General features: G+C 43.9%; 1 protein-coding gene across 2 annotated transcripts in view; it reads left to right on the forward strand.

Moving 5' to 3' along the window:
• MPHOSPH9 (M-phase phosphoprotein 9) overlaps positions 1–18,099 on the forward strand; it is a 50,895-nt gene that overhangs the window by 28,428 nt on the left and 4,368 nt on the right. For both annotated transcript variants that reach the window (XM_075533602.1, XM_075533603.1), the window contains exons 13-23: positions 706–921; positions 4,765–4,812; positions 5,760–5,824; positions 9,669–9,755; positions 11,834–11,971; positions 13,170–13,345; positions 14,589–14,738; positions 15,483–15,603; positions 16,377–16,480; positions 17,177–17,409; positions 17,672–17,740. In XM_075533602.1, coding sequence (XP_075389717.1) covers positions 706–921; positions 4,765–4,812; positions 5,760–5,824; positions 9,669–9,755; positions 11,834–11,971; positions 13,170–13,345; positions 14,589–14,738; positions 15,483–15,603; positions 16,377–16,480; positions 17,177–17,409; positions 17,672–17,740 — 1,407 coding nt within the window. The remainder of the gene's footprint in view (positions 1–705; positions 922–4,764; positions 4,813–5,759; positions 5,825–9,668; positions 9,756–11,833; positions 11,972–13,169; positions 13,346–14,588; positions 14,739–15,482; positions 15,604–16,376; positions 16,481–17,176; positions 17,410–17,671; positions 17,741–18,099) is intronic.

Below are 18,099 nucleotides of genomic sequence, written 5' to 3' on the forward strand. Positions count from 1 at the left end.
CTTGTTGCCTCGTTTTCAGTTGTCCTCATCCCCTCATAAACGGTAAGCTTCAGTGTGGTCAGGGACTGTTGTTTGCCCTGGTAGTCTTCCACTTCCTGGTAGTCTTGGGCCCTAGCTCTTAGTGGGCATACAGAATCTGAGTGTTAAAAGTCAATATTATCAGATGTGATTGTACGTGAAGGAATATGGTCGGATGTTATCCTGAGTGTGAGAATGCTGGACAGCATACTCCAGCTGTGACCTCAGAAGTGATTCTCCAGGAGTTGTGCTGTTTAAATGGTCTGCAGCTACTCTCTCCGCACCACCGTGAATTATAGTGCCTCACACTTAGCTTCTGTCTGTGCTCTGCCATCATTTTATGGCACTATTAACCTATGAAGGGGAGGCCCTGTTGGTGGATTAATCATTGGGCCAGATTACTGGTTTAAACCCACCAGTCAGTCCCGGGGGAAAATGTCATCTGCTATTGTTAATGATTTTACAGTCTTGGAAAAACCCTATGGAGTAGTTCAACTCTGCCCATTATTCTAAAGTGTCCTCCCTTCCAGAGACTCTACTCCTTGATAGAACAAAATCTTCTATTTATATGCTTTGTTTTGTTTTCTTTTATACTTTAATTTACTCATAATTTATTAGCTATTGTCAAGACAGCTTTTCTTCTCATAAAATACCCAATACCTAATTGTCCCTGCTTTCATTTTATAGGCTGATTTAAAAGAACGCTTCAGTGCAGCCAGCAGTGCCTCCAAAATTTTGCAGGAGCGGATTGAGGAAATGAGAACAAGTAATAAAGAAAAGGACAGTACCATCATTCGGCTAAAATCTAGACTGCAGGACTTAGAAGAAGCCTTTGAGAATGCCTACAAGCTTTCAGATGATAAAGAAGCCAGGTTAAAGCAAGAAAACAAAATGTTTCAAGACGTGAGTAACAATTGATAGCCTAATAACATGGTAGGTTAAGAGTAGTTTATTTCATTACTCCACTCCTACAAGCTATTAAGACCTTTTAAAGGTTTTCTTTCAGATTGATTACTTTGCTGTAGCTGCAAATATATACCCTACCGATCTAGTCAGTGGATGCTAACCTTGAGGCAGGAAGTCAGAGGGATCGCTCCCACACTGTTCCTTGGATGTCCCTGATTTCCCCCCCCCCCACACCAATTTTACTTGGATTTCTCAAGTTACATTTTGTTTCTCCTGGCTGGACAATCCACTGCTGTGTGGAATGATGAGAACAGGGTCCAGCGGCTCCCTTAGTGCCAGCTCTGCCCTGAATCTTGGCTGCCACTGGGCTTGGTTTCTTCAGAGTTCTTGACTCTCCAATAAAGGTAGTAGCCTCCGTCCCCCAAGCATTCCTTCATTCAGGTACTTGAGGCCTTTCTTATCTTACCCACTGCCATGAAGTCAATGCTGACTAAGAGCGACCTTATGAAATAGAATAGAACTGCTTCCTACGGTTCCGGAAGTGTAAATCTTTATGGGATTAGCAAGCTTCATCTTTTTTTCTCAGGAGTGACTGGTGGATTTGAACTGCTGGCTTTGTGGTTAGCAACCTCATCAACATGTAACTTGGTACACAACCAAGGCTAAGCGACCATATTTTTCCTTTCTGTCTTCTAAAACTTCATTGAAGTCTTCCACTTTCACTGAAGCCTTGCCTCTTGTGCAACGGGATCTCAGGATTAGGAGAAAATCGAGTTATGATGTGCTTGTTTTTTTAAATCATTTATTGGGGGCTCATACAACTCTTTTCACAATCCATACATCCATCCATTGTGTCAAGCACATTTGGACATTGGTTGCCATCATCCTCAAAGCATTTGCTTTCTACTTGAGCTCCTCATTTTCTCCATCCCTTAAAAATGTGTTATTTTTAAACAGAAATACTCCAAATATATTTTTAATATTACTTAATTATTTTACACATTTGTCAGAGTATATCTACTCTGTAAGTTGAGCCAGTCAGGTTGCAGTACAGCACCAATGAAACATACAGCTTTCTTGAAGTTCTTTGATGCTTCCTTTCACCACCACCCCATCCCTCACCCCCTGCCCCCGCCTCCACTATCATGAACCCAATTCTACCTTACAAATCTGGCTAGACCAGAACGTTTACACTGGTACAGATAAGAACTGGAAACACAGGGAATCCACCACAGATAAACCCCTCAGGACCAATAATGAGAGTAGTGATACCAGGAGGGTAAGGATAAGGTGGTATAGAAAGGGGGAACTGATCACAATGATCTACATATAACCCCCTCCCTGTGGGACGGACAACAGAAAAGTGGGTGAAGGGAGACGTTGGACAGTGTAAGACATTGACAAAATAATAATAATTTATAAATTTATCAAGGGTTCGTGAGGGAGGAAGGATGGGGGAGGGAAGGGAAAAAAGGAACTGATACCAAGGGCTCAAGTAGAAAGAAAATGTTTTGAGAATGATGATGGCAACAAATGCACAAATGTGCTTGAGACAATGGATGTATGGATGGATTGTGATAAGAGGTGTAGGAGCCCCCAATAAATTGATTTTATATGTGTGTGTGTATATGTATATACACACACACACACACACACACATATATATATATATATATATATATATATATATATATACATACTGTAGATGGGTTAAGCAACAGGTGTAAACATTTTTGTATTTTAAAATACTGATTACTTCAAGGGTATTGATAGATGATAAACTTTTTTTTAAAAATCATGAACCATTGATAATTTATAAATTATTATTTTGTCATGTCTTAAACTGTCCGATGTCTCCCTTCACCCACCTTTCTGTTGTCGGCCCCCCAGGAAGGGGCTTATATATGTAGATCCTTGTGATGTAGATCCAGAGGTTGTACATCCTCTGGTCTAGCCGGATTTGTAAGGTAGAATTGGGATCATGATAGTGGGGGGTAGAAAGCATCAAAGAACTAGAGGAAAGTTGTATGTTTCATCGTTGCTACACTGTATCTTGATTGGCTCGTCTTCTCCCCAGGACCCTTCTATAAGGGGATGTCCAGTAAACTACAGATGGGCTTTGGGTCACCACTCTGCTGCACTCCCCCTCATTCACAATGATATGATTTTTTATTCTTTGATGCCTGATACCTGATCCCTTCTATACCTCGTGATTGCACAGGCTGGTGTGCTTCTTCCATGTGGACTTTGTTGCTTCTCAGCTAGATGGCCGCTTGTTTTTCTTCATCAACTATTTTTATTTTGAAATGAATCCAGATTACATAAGAGTAGTGAAAATAGCCAAGAAAGTAATATTTTCTGTACCTAGGATCACCAGTTGTTAACAATTTTATATTTGCCTTGTCTTTCTCTTTTAATATGTATTTGTATATACATACATTTTCTGTATCTTGATTTATATGTGTACATGAGGGGACGTCACACAGTTCTTAGAAACTTGAGCTAAAAGACAATGGGATTTTTCCCCACAAACAGCCTTGTAGAAAAGTCCCTGTATTGCAGGGTTGTCTCAGAGGCCTGGTAGGCTCGGTCCCAGGACCAAGTAGTAAAGGGATCTGCCAGTACAGGGAGCCACACAGGTTATGAGGTTTCTGAAATAAAGGTCATGCTGACACTGCACTGTGGTCTAGTCAGTCTGCAATAGCATGACGGAGAAGTTTGAGGTCTTGTTTTAAAGCCTAAATTATGACCTAGAATCACAATCAGAGCATATATATAGACTTTTGGGAAAATGGCACCAGTAGAAGCAGGCTTGCCACACACAACCTTTGTGTCAGAAATGCAGTATCTGTGAGGCCCAGCAAAACGAGGTGTGCCCATTAAGTGCACACACACACACAAACACACTTTTGGGTTTTTTTGAGCCATGTGAAAGATGTAGGCATCAGACCTCACTTTACCACGAATTTCTGAGTGCATGCTCCCTCCTAGTGCCTAACCACAGTGCTGTGATTGAAATACAGCAGGGATGCCATCCCATGTTCCACCTGTTCCCATGTCTCCATGGTACCCTCACTGTACATTGTTTTTCTCCCCATCCAAGAGCCAGTCCAAACCCAGGCCTTATCATCAGGTCATGTCTCTAGTGACTGTAATCTGGGTCCATTTCTTTTTAAAATTTTTATTAAATACTTTCATTGGAGGCTCATATCTCTTATCGCAATCCATACATTCATCCATGTGTTAAGCACATTCGCACATATGTGCTGCCATCATCGTTTCTGGGTCCGTTTCTTTTTTTTTTTTACATTTTATTAGGGGCTCATACAACTCTTATCACAATCCATACATATACATACATCAATTGTATAAAGCACATCCATACACTCCCTGCCCCAATCATTCTCAAAGCATTTGCTCTCCACTTAAGCCCTTTGCATCAGGTCCTCTTTTTTTTCCCTCCCTCCCCGCTCCCCCCTCCCTCATGTGCCCTTGGTAATTTATACATCGTTATTTTGTCATATCTTGCCCTATCCGGAGTCTCCCTTCCCCCCCTTCTCTGCTGTCCCTCTCCCAGGGAGGAGGTCACATGTGGATCCGTGTAATCAGTTCCCCCTTTCCAACCCACTCACCCTCCACTCTCCCAGCATCGCCCCTCACACCCCTGGTCCTGAAGGTATCGTCCACCCTGGATCCCCTGTGCCTCCGTCTGGGCCCGTTTCTTAATGTGTCTCTGTCTTGTGACTGTTTGTAGAGTCCGGGCAGTCGTTTTGCACACTGCTCTTCCATGGGCATCGCAGTGTTTAATACTGAGATGTGATTCTTTGTTTTCCCTTCTAGCTTTTAGGAGAGTATGAGTCCCTTGGGAAGGAGCACGAGAGAGTGAAGGTAATGCTTGACCACTCTTGTCTGATTGTCATGTTGGGGCCAGAGCCCTGGGTTGGAGACTAAGAGATCTGACGCTCCTCCTCCTTCACCCTCGTCCAGCTATGTGAACTAGACCATTTACAAAACCATTCTGTGTCGGCATCCTTGTCTTAAAGTACCTGCCCCGTGTAACTCACGCGGGTTAGCTTCAGGTAACAAATAACTACTGAATGCTGCATTCAAGGTGAGTGAATTGAGATAAAATTACAGAGAAGTGGTCAAGACAGTATGCAGATGCAAATAGCTATTTAATCTTATTTAAATGTAAAGCTTGATTGTCAAAGCACCCCATTTTTGTGGGGTTATATATTTGCGTTGGCCTAGTATGTTTGGGCTCTTTAGCAAAGCTCTGTACGTGGAGCATGTGTTTGAACTCAGTGAAACCCTGTCCTACCCTGCAAGTGGGGCAGGTCATTGCATTTTATAATATTCCGGATTGTGGACATTGAGGTTTAGTGACAGGGCTTCCACAATCAGGCAGCCAAGAAATTTGGGGTTTGGGGAGCAACTAGATTGTACATGAAATCTCAGTACTGCAGAGACGTTCATCTTTTTTAATCATTCTATGTAGGCTCTAGTCACATGTGTGGTTCGTATGTCCATTTTTATGCTGGCTTGTTTCTACTCAAGAAAGCTTAATGGGACGTGCCTGTTGCTATGGGGCGCTGGCACAGGGCTGTTTGAGTAGCCCAGCTTTTGCTTCTCATTGCTTCCCTGGAAAGATCTGGAGTGGCTTCTGTGCTTGGTGCATCGCTTGCCAAAGTATCTGCACAACTTTCTGAACAGTTAGCTAATTCAGCTCGAGAAGAGTTGTTGTTTTCTGCTTTTTAAGTGCCTTCTAGAATAAAAACAGTACATCAGAAGATTTATCTTCAGTGACCTGAATTTTTTTTTATATTCCTTCCCAGGATACGTTAAATACAACCGAGAACAAATTGCTGGATGCACACACTCAGATTTCTGATTTGAAAAGGTAAAATGTATTATAGCTCACTGATAAGCAACACCTCTGGTTCTTCTTTAACCTCGTAAACGTGAGTCTGTCTGGAGAGTGATGAAAAGAAAGGTGTCCCTCTTGGGGTGGGGGGTTAACCCATTTCAGTTCTGGCCTTACTCTCTTCCTGACATGGAAACATACCTGAAATTTGTCAAAGCAGATTTGGAAGTGATTAGAAAGTAGTGGTGGTTTTATCTCAGAGATGTGCAGTCCTCCCCCCCCCCCCCATGTGTGTTCTTGCAGCTACCGTAGAGTCTAAATGACATGCAACCAGTAAACCAGAAAGGCTTTTCAGAGAGTCTCCTTCACTAAGCTATTTCTATGCTCCCCATCTTTGCGGTCGCCCCCTGTCTGAAGATCTTGATTGGAGACCGGAGGAGTGATTCACTGAATCAAAACCAGCCACTGATGAATGCATGATAAATGGCCTCTGTGGCAACTAATGAAGTGTTTTCCAAATAAGTGGCTCAAGAGCATGTTTCTGCATTTGTATTTGGGTGTAAGTGGTGCCCCTGACCTGGAGGAGCTCCCGTCGGGGAACAGGAATGCCGTCTCCTTTCTCACAGCTGTGCCCTTTTCCATGGTGTTATTCTGTGTGGAAACAGCCCCCAACCCTGACCCACACAATGTGGGTGGGGGCGATATAAGCTTCAAAGTTGCTCTGATAGCTTACTCCAAGTGTGAAAGAAGGGAAAGGATGCTAAGGTATTATTAGAACAAATAATTGGCTAGAGCAGCTACATTGCGGTAGCAAATTGGAAATTGGTTTTTATTCTGGACATGCAGTAAATTAGTGGGATCTTGTGCATTTTTTTTTCCTGTGCATATTTTTAAAGAAGCAGGGAAGTCTTTCTAGTAGCTCTACTATTGAAAGTGAAACCTGCTTCCTTTCTCTTTTGTGAAAGGAGTGCCTATCACATGGGAAGGAGCTTTAAAACGTTCATGGACCGATTCTACTATCTTTTAATTCCATTTTTCCAGACTTTTTGAAGATTCCTTGTATTTTATTTGCATGGCTACATACATAGTCAAATTAAACCTGTTAAAATCATGACTTGATTACTGTATTAGTCTGGGTAGACTAAAGAAACAAATCCACGGATACTCATGTGTACGAGAGAGTTTAATATAAAGGGTAATTATACATTAAGAAAGCATCCCAGAACCGAATACAAGGATCTACATATAACCTCTTCCAGGGGGTTGGTCCACAGAAAAGTAAATGAAAGGAGACATCAGACAGTGTAAGATATGACAAAATACTAATTTATATATTACCATGGGTTCATGAGGGAAAGGGGGCAGGGAGGGAGAGGGAAGAATGAGGAGCTGATACCAAGGGCTCAAGTAGAAAGCAAACGTTTTGAGAATGATGATGGCAACCCATGTACAAATGTGCTTGACACAATGGATGGACGGATGGATTGTGATAAAATGATTAAAAAAGAAAAAGCATCCCAACCCAGTGCAGTCCCAGCCCCTAAGTCTGATATTAACCCATATGTCTGTTAACTATAAAGGTCCTCTTCAGACTCACAAAACACATGCAGTGACGCCGAATGTCGGATGATCACAGGCCAGTGGGTAGAAAGTCTTTGGATCCAGTGGTGCTGTAAGCAGCTCAATGCTGGCAGGGGTCTCTACGTGGCTTCTCCAGGTCCATGGTTCTGGTTGCATAGGGTGGGTCCATGTGCCTTCTCCTCAGAGATGTCACACAGGGAGTTGTGGGATACTAGCACTGAGGGAAATAAAACTGGGACTTATTCCCTGACTGGTACAGAGGGAATCTGGAAGACTAGTGTTCCATGGCAGGAAGACCACTACTCCAACAGTTGGAGATACAGTCTGAGTACATTTTTCTGCGATAGTCTATCATTTCCACAGTTTCTCCCCTTTAAGCTGTGCTGCCTTAAAGTAAGCAAATGGTTGATTCTGTCTCCCTATAGAAGCAGGCATTCCCATTGGCTCTGGTTCTTCCCGCCGCGGTATCTAATCCCTCTTATAGTTTCCTCCAATAGCGGATGGCCTTAGGGGGGGAGTTTATCCCCAGTGCCTGGATTCAAAATATTTGCCATAAGCTTGAATTTTGGGCTATATGAACCTGATCATTAAATTTTACCTTTGAAGCTTTCAATGTATAGAAAATAACCTTATTGCCCATGTGACTCTTAAATTTTATATGTAAAACAAAAAGGGGAATTGTGGGATTATAAAGAGACTTTCTCAGCTTTGTCTCCCCTAAAGATAGGCCAAACATTAGATGCTGTTTGCCAGCACATGGTGGGAGGCTAGATGCTTAGAGACATCCTTCCTGAAAGCATTCAGTTGCCAGACAACTGTCTGAGCCCACCACAGGTAGGGCCTGCTCCCTGCTGTTAAGGACAATGGGCTACTTCTCCCTAAAGGCTTGAGACCATTAGTCTGGTCCCTGTAGGTGGGGTTTACACACTACTGATAATGGTTTCTATGGAGATCCAGAGAACAGGTCAAACCTGCTCAGTGACATCTAAAATGAGGCTGCCATCCTGAATCTAGGAGCTGCCCTTCTTGTCACATGTACACCCCCCATCCCTCCTCTTCTTACTGTGTATATATCCCTAGATTGTTCCCTTCTAATTGCTGTACAACCTATAGTGCAACCCCTTCCTGTGATGTACGTCTTTACCTGTAATTAGGGGCCTTGCATGTGCCCTCAAAGGTATATAAGCCTGGGTTAACAGTAAAGATCCCTCTTGGTCTCTCTCCACTCCCCCATCCTTTCTCCCTATGTCCTTGCTTCCCTGTTCCCTTTCCCCTTGCCCACCTCCCCCTCCCCCTCCTCCTGCCCTCTTGTGTCTCTCCCATCTCCAGTGGACCACAGAGCAGGGCTGAGGTGAGAATGCTACAATGAAATGTGTCTGACTCCTTTATTCCAATGTCCTTTTTATCTCTCATTCTCTCTATGACTTTATTATAATCTTTATATATATCTCAACCATACAATTGTGCCTATTGAACCCGTGATTAGTTGTGGAGGGCTGGTCTTTCCCCCACAGGGAGTCAATCTTGTGTCTTGTCTGTAGAGCGTCGTCAGAAGAGTGAGGAGAGAGATAGAGTCTTCCACCTCCAAGGAGGAAGACAGGAGTTCCCAGACTTCTCAGGGAAGGCCAGGCTCACACAGAGGTCTCATTGGCTACGATCTGATTGACGGACTAGACTCTACCCCTTCACTCTTAATCCTCTCAAGTGCCCAATTGACACCAGTTATGTAACTACCACAATTACTTAATTTATCCACTGTAGGTTTTGATCTGGTCAAATTTACCTGTTTTGCCTTAGCTATATTTTAGTCCATTCATTTGAAATGCTCCTTTGTAGGGTTTAAGGACTGTATTTTATTTTCTTCTTCTTTTTAATCATTTTATTAGGGGTTCATACAACTCATCACAATCCATACATACATCAATTGTATAAAGCACATTTGTACATTCATTGCCCTCATTCTGAGGACATTTGCTAGCCACCTAAGCCCCTGGCATCGGCTCCTCATTATTTCCCCTTCTTCTTCGCTCCCCACTCCCTCATAAACCCTTGATAATTTATAAATTATTATTTTGTCATATCTTAAGGACTGTATTTTCTTTGCTATTTTTTCTCCCTAACTTTGCTCAGCTTTTTAAAGTTTCATGATGACACTTAACACTGAGCAAGCTTTGTTTACAGACAACTCATTCGTCCTCTCCTCTCTTTTCTAAGGGGGGTTGTCTATTAAATCAATTGTTTATAATTATATTTGAAATATGTTGAGTCGAGCATAACTGATATTACTGTCTTTGAACAGAACCATTTCAAAGTTGGAAGCCCAGATCAAGCAAGTAGAGCATGAGAACATGTTAAGCCTTCGTCACACAAGACCCTCACGTGCCAAGTAAGTCCCCCCACCTGATCGTGATCACCCTAGAAAGCGGTACCCCCTTGCTTTGAACTAAGTAGTTCAGCTGTCTGAATTCTAAGAAAATTAGAGGTGAACATCATAACAGAACTTGAATATGTAATAAACTCTGGTTGCCGGAAATTGTCAAAACTCTTCTTTAGAAACATTTGCCAAAATGGGGAACTGATAAACTCAGAATGAGAGTCAGGCAGTCTGAGGTTTATTGGGTCCCGTCTTTCCTCTGTGTCACGTCAGGCCATCAGACCCTTGTTTCTGGAGCTCGTTTTCCTCTCTGTGCACATGACGAGATTGGGCTAGAATAGATCCAGAAATGGTATCCTCATCTTAATGGGAAGATTAATGAAAATGAGTATTTATTAAGCTGTATGGACTTTTCTGGGTTTATTTTTCAAAATTAGTTTTTTTTTCTTTCTCTGAGATAATTACCTTGATATTGTATGTTGGTATGTGGGTAAGTAAAAAGCTATTACTAAAAAAGTGCTAGAAAAAACAATGCTTGGCACAACTTTCCTGGATCTTTTTTTTCCACCAATGGAGTTTTCAGTTTTCTTAAACCTTATTCTTAAAAGCCACGATGATTGTCCTGTGTCTTAAATTAAAAAAAAAAAATTTTTCTCAAGATGACTCCTTGTAAGTCACCCAAATTAGTGATCATAACCTTCTTTTTATTTGTATTTAATCATAACCTAAACTGATCTCTGTGCTTAGATCCCCTTGGAAGCCTTTGTTTGCATGCACCTAACCACATGTGTCCCTGAGAGCACTAGTGTGCAGCATGCACTGGTCTCAGAGGCGTGTAGGAGCACACAGCTTTGCTTGCGTGCACTGGAACCCTCGTAGCAACACTCTCCGACTCTGTGCCCTGTAAAGAAAGCCAACGTCGGATGCTAGCACTTGTTGAAATGACAGTGCCTGGGAGGGGTACTTTTTCATTCTCGCCTTCTTCTTAAACGTAAGGTTGTTTGAAATACCAATGTTTAAATGTAGGAAAAGAGGGACTGGCAGTGAAAATAGATCGGAAGCTTGGTTGTCTGGCCAGATCAAGGAAGACAGCCGTCTCCTGATTCCTGGTTTCTCTTTGGCGTAGCTGACAGTGATGGTGGGAGCTGTGCGGGGAGTAGAGAGGGCTGGATTGGAAATTAGCTCAGCTCTTGGATTGGAGAAAAGCTGTAGCTAGCCAGTGCTAGGTGTCCACTGGAAGTAGCAGTGATCGTTCCATAAGGGGACGCTGACTGCCCTCACGAAGTGGGGCACATGGGGCTTGGCCAGGCCGAGATGTCTGCTACCCATCAAATGTGACAGAAGGTGAGCGGGGATGGGAATTGGCTGCTCACAAGTGAGTAATAGTCCAAGGAGCCCCAGAGGCACTGTGGCCTGGGTGTTGGGCTGCTCCCTGCCAGGTCGGCCGTTCAGACCCAGGGGAGAGCAGTGGGGCTGTCTGCCTTTGTAAGGAGTGGCCTCGTCAGACTCTTAAGAGCGCTCGATGAGTCAAGATCAGCTCCATGGCAGTGGGCTTGGTAGTTGTGGTTTCCTGGTTTGGGGCATTATTACCCAAGGTGCCTTGGTGGCACAGCTTAACCGCTCTGCTGCTAATCGCCAAGGTGACAGAACCCACCAGTGGCTCCATAGGAGAAAAGACCTGAAGATCTGCGTCCACAAAGATTGACAGCCAGGGAAGCCCTGGTTCCCGTGGTCCTCCCTGGCCATCTTCTGACAGGCCATGCTCTTGGGACACCAGCCTCTTAAGTGGGGGGAGATTGAGGGCTAGCTCTATCTCTCATGAGGGTGGCGTGTGAGCGTGGACAGGAGGGGGATGGGGAACAAACAGGAGACTGGTTCCAAAGTCGGCTTGGCTGCCAACCAAAATGTTGGTGCTCTGTGGGAGAAAGATGGAGCATTTTGCTTCCGTAAAGAGTATAGCTTTGGAAACCCTCTGTAAAGTGTAGTAGTAGTGAATTTGGTTTGGGGACTGCGTACGCGGTGCTCTAGAGTAGGTGGTTTTATGCATGTGTTTGTCTAACACGAAACGCCAATCTTTCTTCTCCTGACAGCACGCTGTCAGTGTCTGATGTCAGCAGGCGCAAGTGGCTGCTGCCGGGAGCTGAGTACTCCATCTTCACTGGCCAGCCTCTTGACACTCAGGAGAGGAGCCAGGCGGGCAGCCGGCGGGAGGAGGCCTGCATTCCTGGGTAAGACTGATGCATTCAAGATCAGATGTGAGAATGGGGCCTGCCCACTGAAAGGTTGGTGGTGCATACCACCAGAAGCACCATGGGATAAAAATGTGCCTGTCTGCTCCTGTAAAGATCTCCAGTCTCGGGAATGCTAACTGATCTAAGGGGTGCTACGAGTCGAAATCCACTAGACTGTAGTGAGTTTGGTGGTGGTGTTTTGATCTGTGTTATAAAAGAACCAACCAACTTGCCCCCAAGAGAGCTTAGCTGGATAAACGGACGTCTGTGGACCTCCAATCCCTCCCTGGTTCCTAGAGCCATCACTGGACCCAAGGTAAGCAGATATGAAGAAATTCAGGGCATCCCCACGGGGGTCAGAACCATGCATGCTGCAAGGCTCAAAGGGCCTGGTTCCGACCCAACGGAGAGCAATGGTTGAAGGGTTGAAATGGTTCTTCTTGGTACCGCTAGTGGGTTTGCTCCTCCATCCTCTTTTGGTTCCCCCTCCATCTTTCACCCCCCACTTCTCTGCCAGCTTGTCTCGGTGGATGCTGAGGTTGGCATGGGATTGGCAGTATCTTCTTCTCTTGGGCGTGGGCTGGATGTGGGTCGTGAAGGACACAATGGCTCACAGCAACAGGTCCTTCCACGTTGTGTCCGTAGACTTTGCAATTCAAGGCCTACATTCTTCCTCCCCTGCTATCAGTTGCTGCAGTTTAAAAACTCCCAGGGGTTCCTGCAGGTCTAATAAAAAAAATTAAAAAATAAAATAAAAGAACCAACCCTGTGTTTCTTTAATGCTTTAATTTGGGGAACCTGCTTTTTAGTTCCCTTTGAAAGCGTGATGCTTTAAAGATACTTTGCTACCGCAGGCTGTACAGTTACCCCATGGTTTTCTTAGCACCTACAGTGGTAGGTCACCAATTCTGGGCTCATAGTTAAGACCAGATAGCCATCTGCCCACCCCAGACCCCGACAACCCCATCCGTTAACACCATTCTAGGTTCTGTGCAGGTGGGACATTTCTGTGCGTACTGTGTTGTGCCATACCCCAGGGTAGGTTCAAGGTACCAGTCTCCTTCGTGCAGCCTGTATTTTATGTTTGCCTTGTCCAGGGCACATAGTCTCTATGAGACGTGGTAATCGGTGCTCTGTCACCTTTGTTCCCTTCACAACCCCCGTCAACTCACATATCTGCCAATTATCATTTAAGGTACTACTCTCCTCTGGAACAAGATTCTCCACCTGGGGATTCACCAGCCAGTGTACTGATGAAAAAGCAGAAGGAGGCTTCAGACTCACCCATTGTGAAAGCTCTGAAAGAACTGGATGGGGCAAAAATGTTCAAAACCTGGGGCACCCAGACTGAGAAAGAGGATGCTCCAAATAGTAAGTTTTACTCTACTTCAGTTTGAGAAAGAGATGCAGATAGAGCCATTCTCTGCCCCACTCATGCATCTTCCTCAAATTTAATTTCTCAGGTAATGAAATGCAAAGTTTAGTTTGTCTGCTGTCACTTTAGCCCCATTTCACAGGTGACTGTGAATCTCCTAGTTAATGATTTATCCTAGGAATGGCATGACATGTACCTTTTGACAGAGCAGAGTAAATCATCTGTTATGAATATTAAAAAGGTATATATATGCTGTTTTCAGGATTTTAAGTACTGGTTTTTCTTGCACGCACACACACTCACGCAGGCACGGACACACACACACACACACACACACACACACACGAGTTAGGAAAGGAGGCAGAGATTGATGGCAGACTACATAAAGAACAGGAGCAAAAGCAGAAGAGAGCTGAGGCCTTTCCCCCAGGGCCGGCATAGAGAGCACCTTCCTCTAGAGCTGGTGCCCACTGGAGATGACGAATGTCGGTTTGTTAAAGCCATTGGAGAACACGAGAGTTAGGAACGTGCTTGGTGTTCATGAAGTGAGAGGTGTCCTCTCCCATTCCTCCTTCCCTTTTGTGATTACTGAGCATCTTGTAGGGCAAGAGCATGAGCCACTCCTAGTGTACAGGCGTAGATCAGCAGTGCACAGGTCTCTCCTTCCTCGCCTGCTGTGCTCACCTTGGTCAGGTCAAGCCCAGTAACCACCTCAGCATCCTTGTCGTGACATCTCTGACATGATATTTCCAAAATACACTCCTTCTTTCTTTCTTTTTATTTTAAAATTTTATTTATTTTACTTTTTTTGGTTAATAGTTTATTTTCTTTACATTTTTATTGGTACCTAAGCCACATATCATATAATTCATTCATTAAATCGTTCAATCATATCAAAGAACTGTACAATCATTACCACAATCTATTTTAGAACGTGCTCCCTCCCTCCCGAAAAATAAACTTTCTTGAGCAACCACTTTGAATGCCAGTGGTACATAGAGAGCCAGGATGAATTCATTGTCGCCCCTACCTTGCGCTGCATCAGGCATTTTCGCTCATTCTCACATGACGCATTCATTCGCTAGACCTTGCTGTCACCTGAGTATTGAGAAGTGCTCAGAGCAGAATGGAAGCTGAGTGAAAGACTTTGCTTGCTGTGCCATCTGCTGATCAAGACACAGCTGCAGTCTGGTTTGTTCTGTCTGTGTGATTGTTTCATTCCAAATTTGTCACTTGCAGAATTAGTGAACTGTCGACCAATGGAAACAGCAGTCGGTGCCAGTCGATCCCTGGAGAAATGTGCCCAGCAAAGACCAAAGCGATTACATTCTTCTGCCTCTCAGAGATCCTCATCTTTACCACCTTCAAACCGGAAATCAAACACTCCAAGTAGGGGTCAGCGGTACCTGTGATTGAGGCCCAGAGCTGGGCTCTGGGCTCTGGGCTCTGCACGGGCTGTCACGTTGTACTGTGTCTTGTGTGTGTGTCTCAGCTATTGAAGAGCATTCTGAGACGAAGGCCCTAAACATTGTTCACACAGACACTGTGAAGAAATTCTCAGCTTATTAATGAGATTTTGTGTATGTGTGTGTGTGTGTCTAAGTAACATTTTTTTCAAATGCCACCTTCGAGTTTGAGATCGTAGAGATCACACTAAACATTTACTCACACCAATAATCTCAGCTTGTCTGAGAAGAGATCTCTTTTGTTCCAAGTAATTGACATTCTCTTAGTGTTGGTCGCCCTTTTCTTTAGCCAGCTTACTGGTCAGATTTTAAAGTGTAAGAGTTGAATTTTCTTCTTTTATAGCAGCTGAGGAGATTTCTGTACCAAGTTATAGGAATGTCCACTATCGGACTGGTGTCTCCCTCTTACTTCCAGTCGGCTTCTAAAATCCTGAAAAACCAGTTTTGTGTCTGAGTGTTGAAACTACGTGGCCTGATAAAGCGTTAACAGAGGCTACCTCTGTTTTGATTTTATGTTTTCTACACTCATCTTCTCAAGATGTTGTGCATTGAAAGTTTATTCCTTTTGAAGCTAGAGGAGACTGCTGGAAGAGAGGCTCTGCTCTGCCAGCATAGCTTGTACTTACACAGAAGGGCACCAACAGTTTCTCTTCCTTTTCTTCCACAGCAAAACGAGAGATTATGTTAACACCAGTGACTGTGGCTTACAGTCCAAAGCGATCCCCTAAAGAAAACCTATCCCCAGGATTTAGTCATCTACTCAACAAAAATGAAAGCAGTCCAGTTCGGTAAGTTCTTTAAAATCATAGAAAAGGAGATATGTGTACAAAATACATCATTTAAAAATATTAGTGTACGCTCTAGTGATCACTTTTTCACTGCCCGTGGAAACCCTGTGGACTTACACTGTCTGAATGAGTGTTATCAAGTGCTGATAACATACAGGGAAAGAACTGAATTATGCCACCTCAGAACCCCTTCCAACTTCCACAAGTAGAATGATGGTTCTCTTCTGCGTTTGAAAAGAGCTATGCAAATTGTAAACGTTAAAGGCTTTTGTTCTGGAGAAGGGCTGTGATGGAATGTAGGCTGTACCTGCTTCTCTGAGCTCCTGAGGTAGTTGTCCTGGCTCTGAAGTGTGGGCAGCAGTGTGTGCTGTCAACGTGGAAAGAACAGGAGTCCTTACAGCCTAAGCCCTGACTCCAGAACCAGCCCGTCAGTGTCTTCAGAGACTAGGGAAGTCATTTGAACCTCAGTTTCCTTTTCTCTAAAACGGAGGTAATAATACCTACCCTGCTATGTCAACAGGTGGTTCTAAAGATCCCCTGAGAGACTGCATGGGTAAGTGCCATGAATCTAGAGGATTCTGTAGAAATAGTTTTCTGTTTTAAAATACATTTCAGTTTTAGAAATAGGTGACCAGCTTCCCTTTTTTTTTAAGAGAAATTATATGAAGTTAATTGGATGTCAGCTCATCTTTCCAGTGGAGATAGGGTGGGGAGGGGGAGGTGAAATCAGTTAACATTTTTTTTTCTCACAAGTAACTTGCTTCATTCAATAGATTTGATATACTTTTGGATGGTCTAGATACTGTTCCTGTGTCTACATTACGACATGCCAATCCAAGGAAACAACTCCAGTTTCTGCCTGTAGATGATGCGGAAGGTATCTTTTCCTACAAAATTATCAGTTATGGTTTAGTCCTTCATTTTGTGAGATTCTAGTATTTCCCCCTCAAGATTCCAATTATTATCGTATAATATTGTGGACCTAAAATATTCTTTACTCCACAGACCTCTAAAAATCAGCGTTCATGAGGCTTTTTATTGTGTCAATGTTTTATCCTCATTTAAATGTTGGGAAACTGAGGTACAGGGACTGCTCCTGTTTCCTACTGTTCAGTTCTTATTCTTTTATATAATGTATACTTCCTGTATGACTTTTAGCAAATGGGGCATTTAGGTAGTTCTTGCTTTTACTTTAAAATTTTAAGTTTAGAATACAGTTCAAAGCTAATGTTTGTGAAATCACTGGAGGTCCCAAGATGTTAGTGTTGGCGTATACGTGCTAAATGTCTTCAAGTGTGTGTGTGTGTGTGTGTGTGTGTGTGTGTATGTGTGTGTGTGAAGTTTATCACTTAATGTAGCTGTGAAGAGGGTCAAGCCGAGGGTACAACTTCTAGAATTCTTGGGAGAAAGCACCAAGTAAAGTTAATGGGTGATTGTATCTCTCTTCATGATTGTTCTTGGCCATATAGAAGCCATTTCCAGAAAATGAAATAGGATAATATATTTAATGTGTCTTTGTGATCTGTTGGGGAAAATTGGTCAATAGAGAAGACATTTTATTGCTCTCTGACAGAAGCAGCATCTGGCAGCCATCTTAATCAGCGTGCCAGCCCAGAGCCACTGGCAGCCGGAGTGCAGCGTGTCCCTGTGCGGCCCGCCTGGGAGAAGACTGAACCTGTCGGCTCTGAGCAGGGTGCACCTGCCTCGGGAGCACCACATGCAAATGATTTTGAATATACATCAACAATTAGGACCCTGGCGGAAACTGAGCGGTTTTTTGACGAGCTCACGAAAGAAAAAGACCAGGTAGCAACAGCCTTTTAAAAAAGCTTTCTTCTGAACCTAATACATATGGTGAAGTCAGTGGGGAATTGCTGAGCAACCTGAAGCTGCGCTGGCATTGGGGTGAGATGATGTCCCCGAACTGTGCTGTCATCACTTGTTGAGGACAGAGGTTGCACTGAGAGTAAGGCAGAACGGACAAGGGACTACACTAGGCTGCTCCAAACCTCCCTGGCAGCCATGAGATTTCTGACACGCTTATTGAAATGTCCTTTCGCATTTACAGATCGAGGCGGCGCTAAGCAGAATGCCGGCTACTGGAGGGCGGATCACTTTGCAGACAAGATTAAACCAGGTACAAGGCCTCCTCAGCCGACCCGGCTTTCACAGATGGTGCTCGCTTGCGCTCCACTCACCCATGCGGACTCGAGCAGCCGCGCTCTGTAGGCAGAGAAGCAAGCAGCCGAGACTCGTAGCCTTTTTCAGAAGGTGTCTGGAGATGATAGCACATTTGGTAACTGCGTGCCAGTTTTCAGGAATACAAGCTGGCGTTGCTACCTGCAGACTTGAGGAGAATGTGTTCCTGCCATTACGTTTGGGAGAAACTAAGTAGGAGCGAGCAGTGATAGCCAGTTAGAGGGTTTCGTATTAGCTGATGGGTTCACATGAAATCTCTCCTTTTTATGTTCGCTTTGTTCCCCTCCAGAGCTGCAG

Source organism: Tenrec ecaudatus, chromosome 16, assembly GCF_050624435.1.
Source record: "Tenrec ecaudatus isolate mTenEca1 chromosome 16, mTenEca1.hap1, whole genome shotgun sequence".
NCBI lineage: Eukaryota > Metazoa > Chordata > Mammalia > Afrosoricida > Tenrecidae > Tenrec > Tenrec ecaudatus.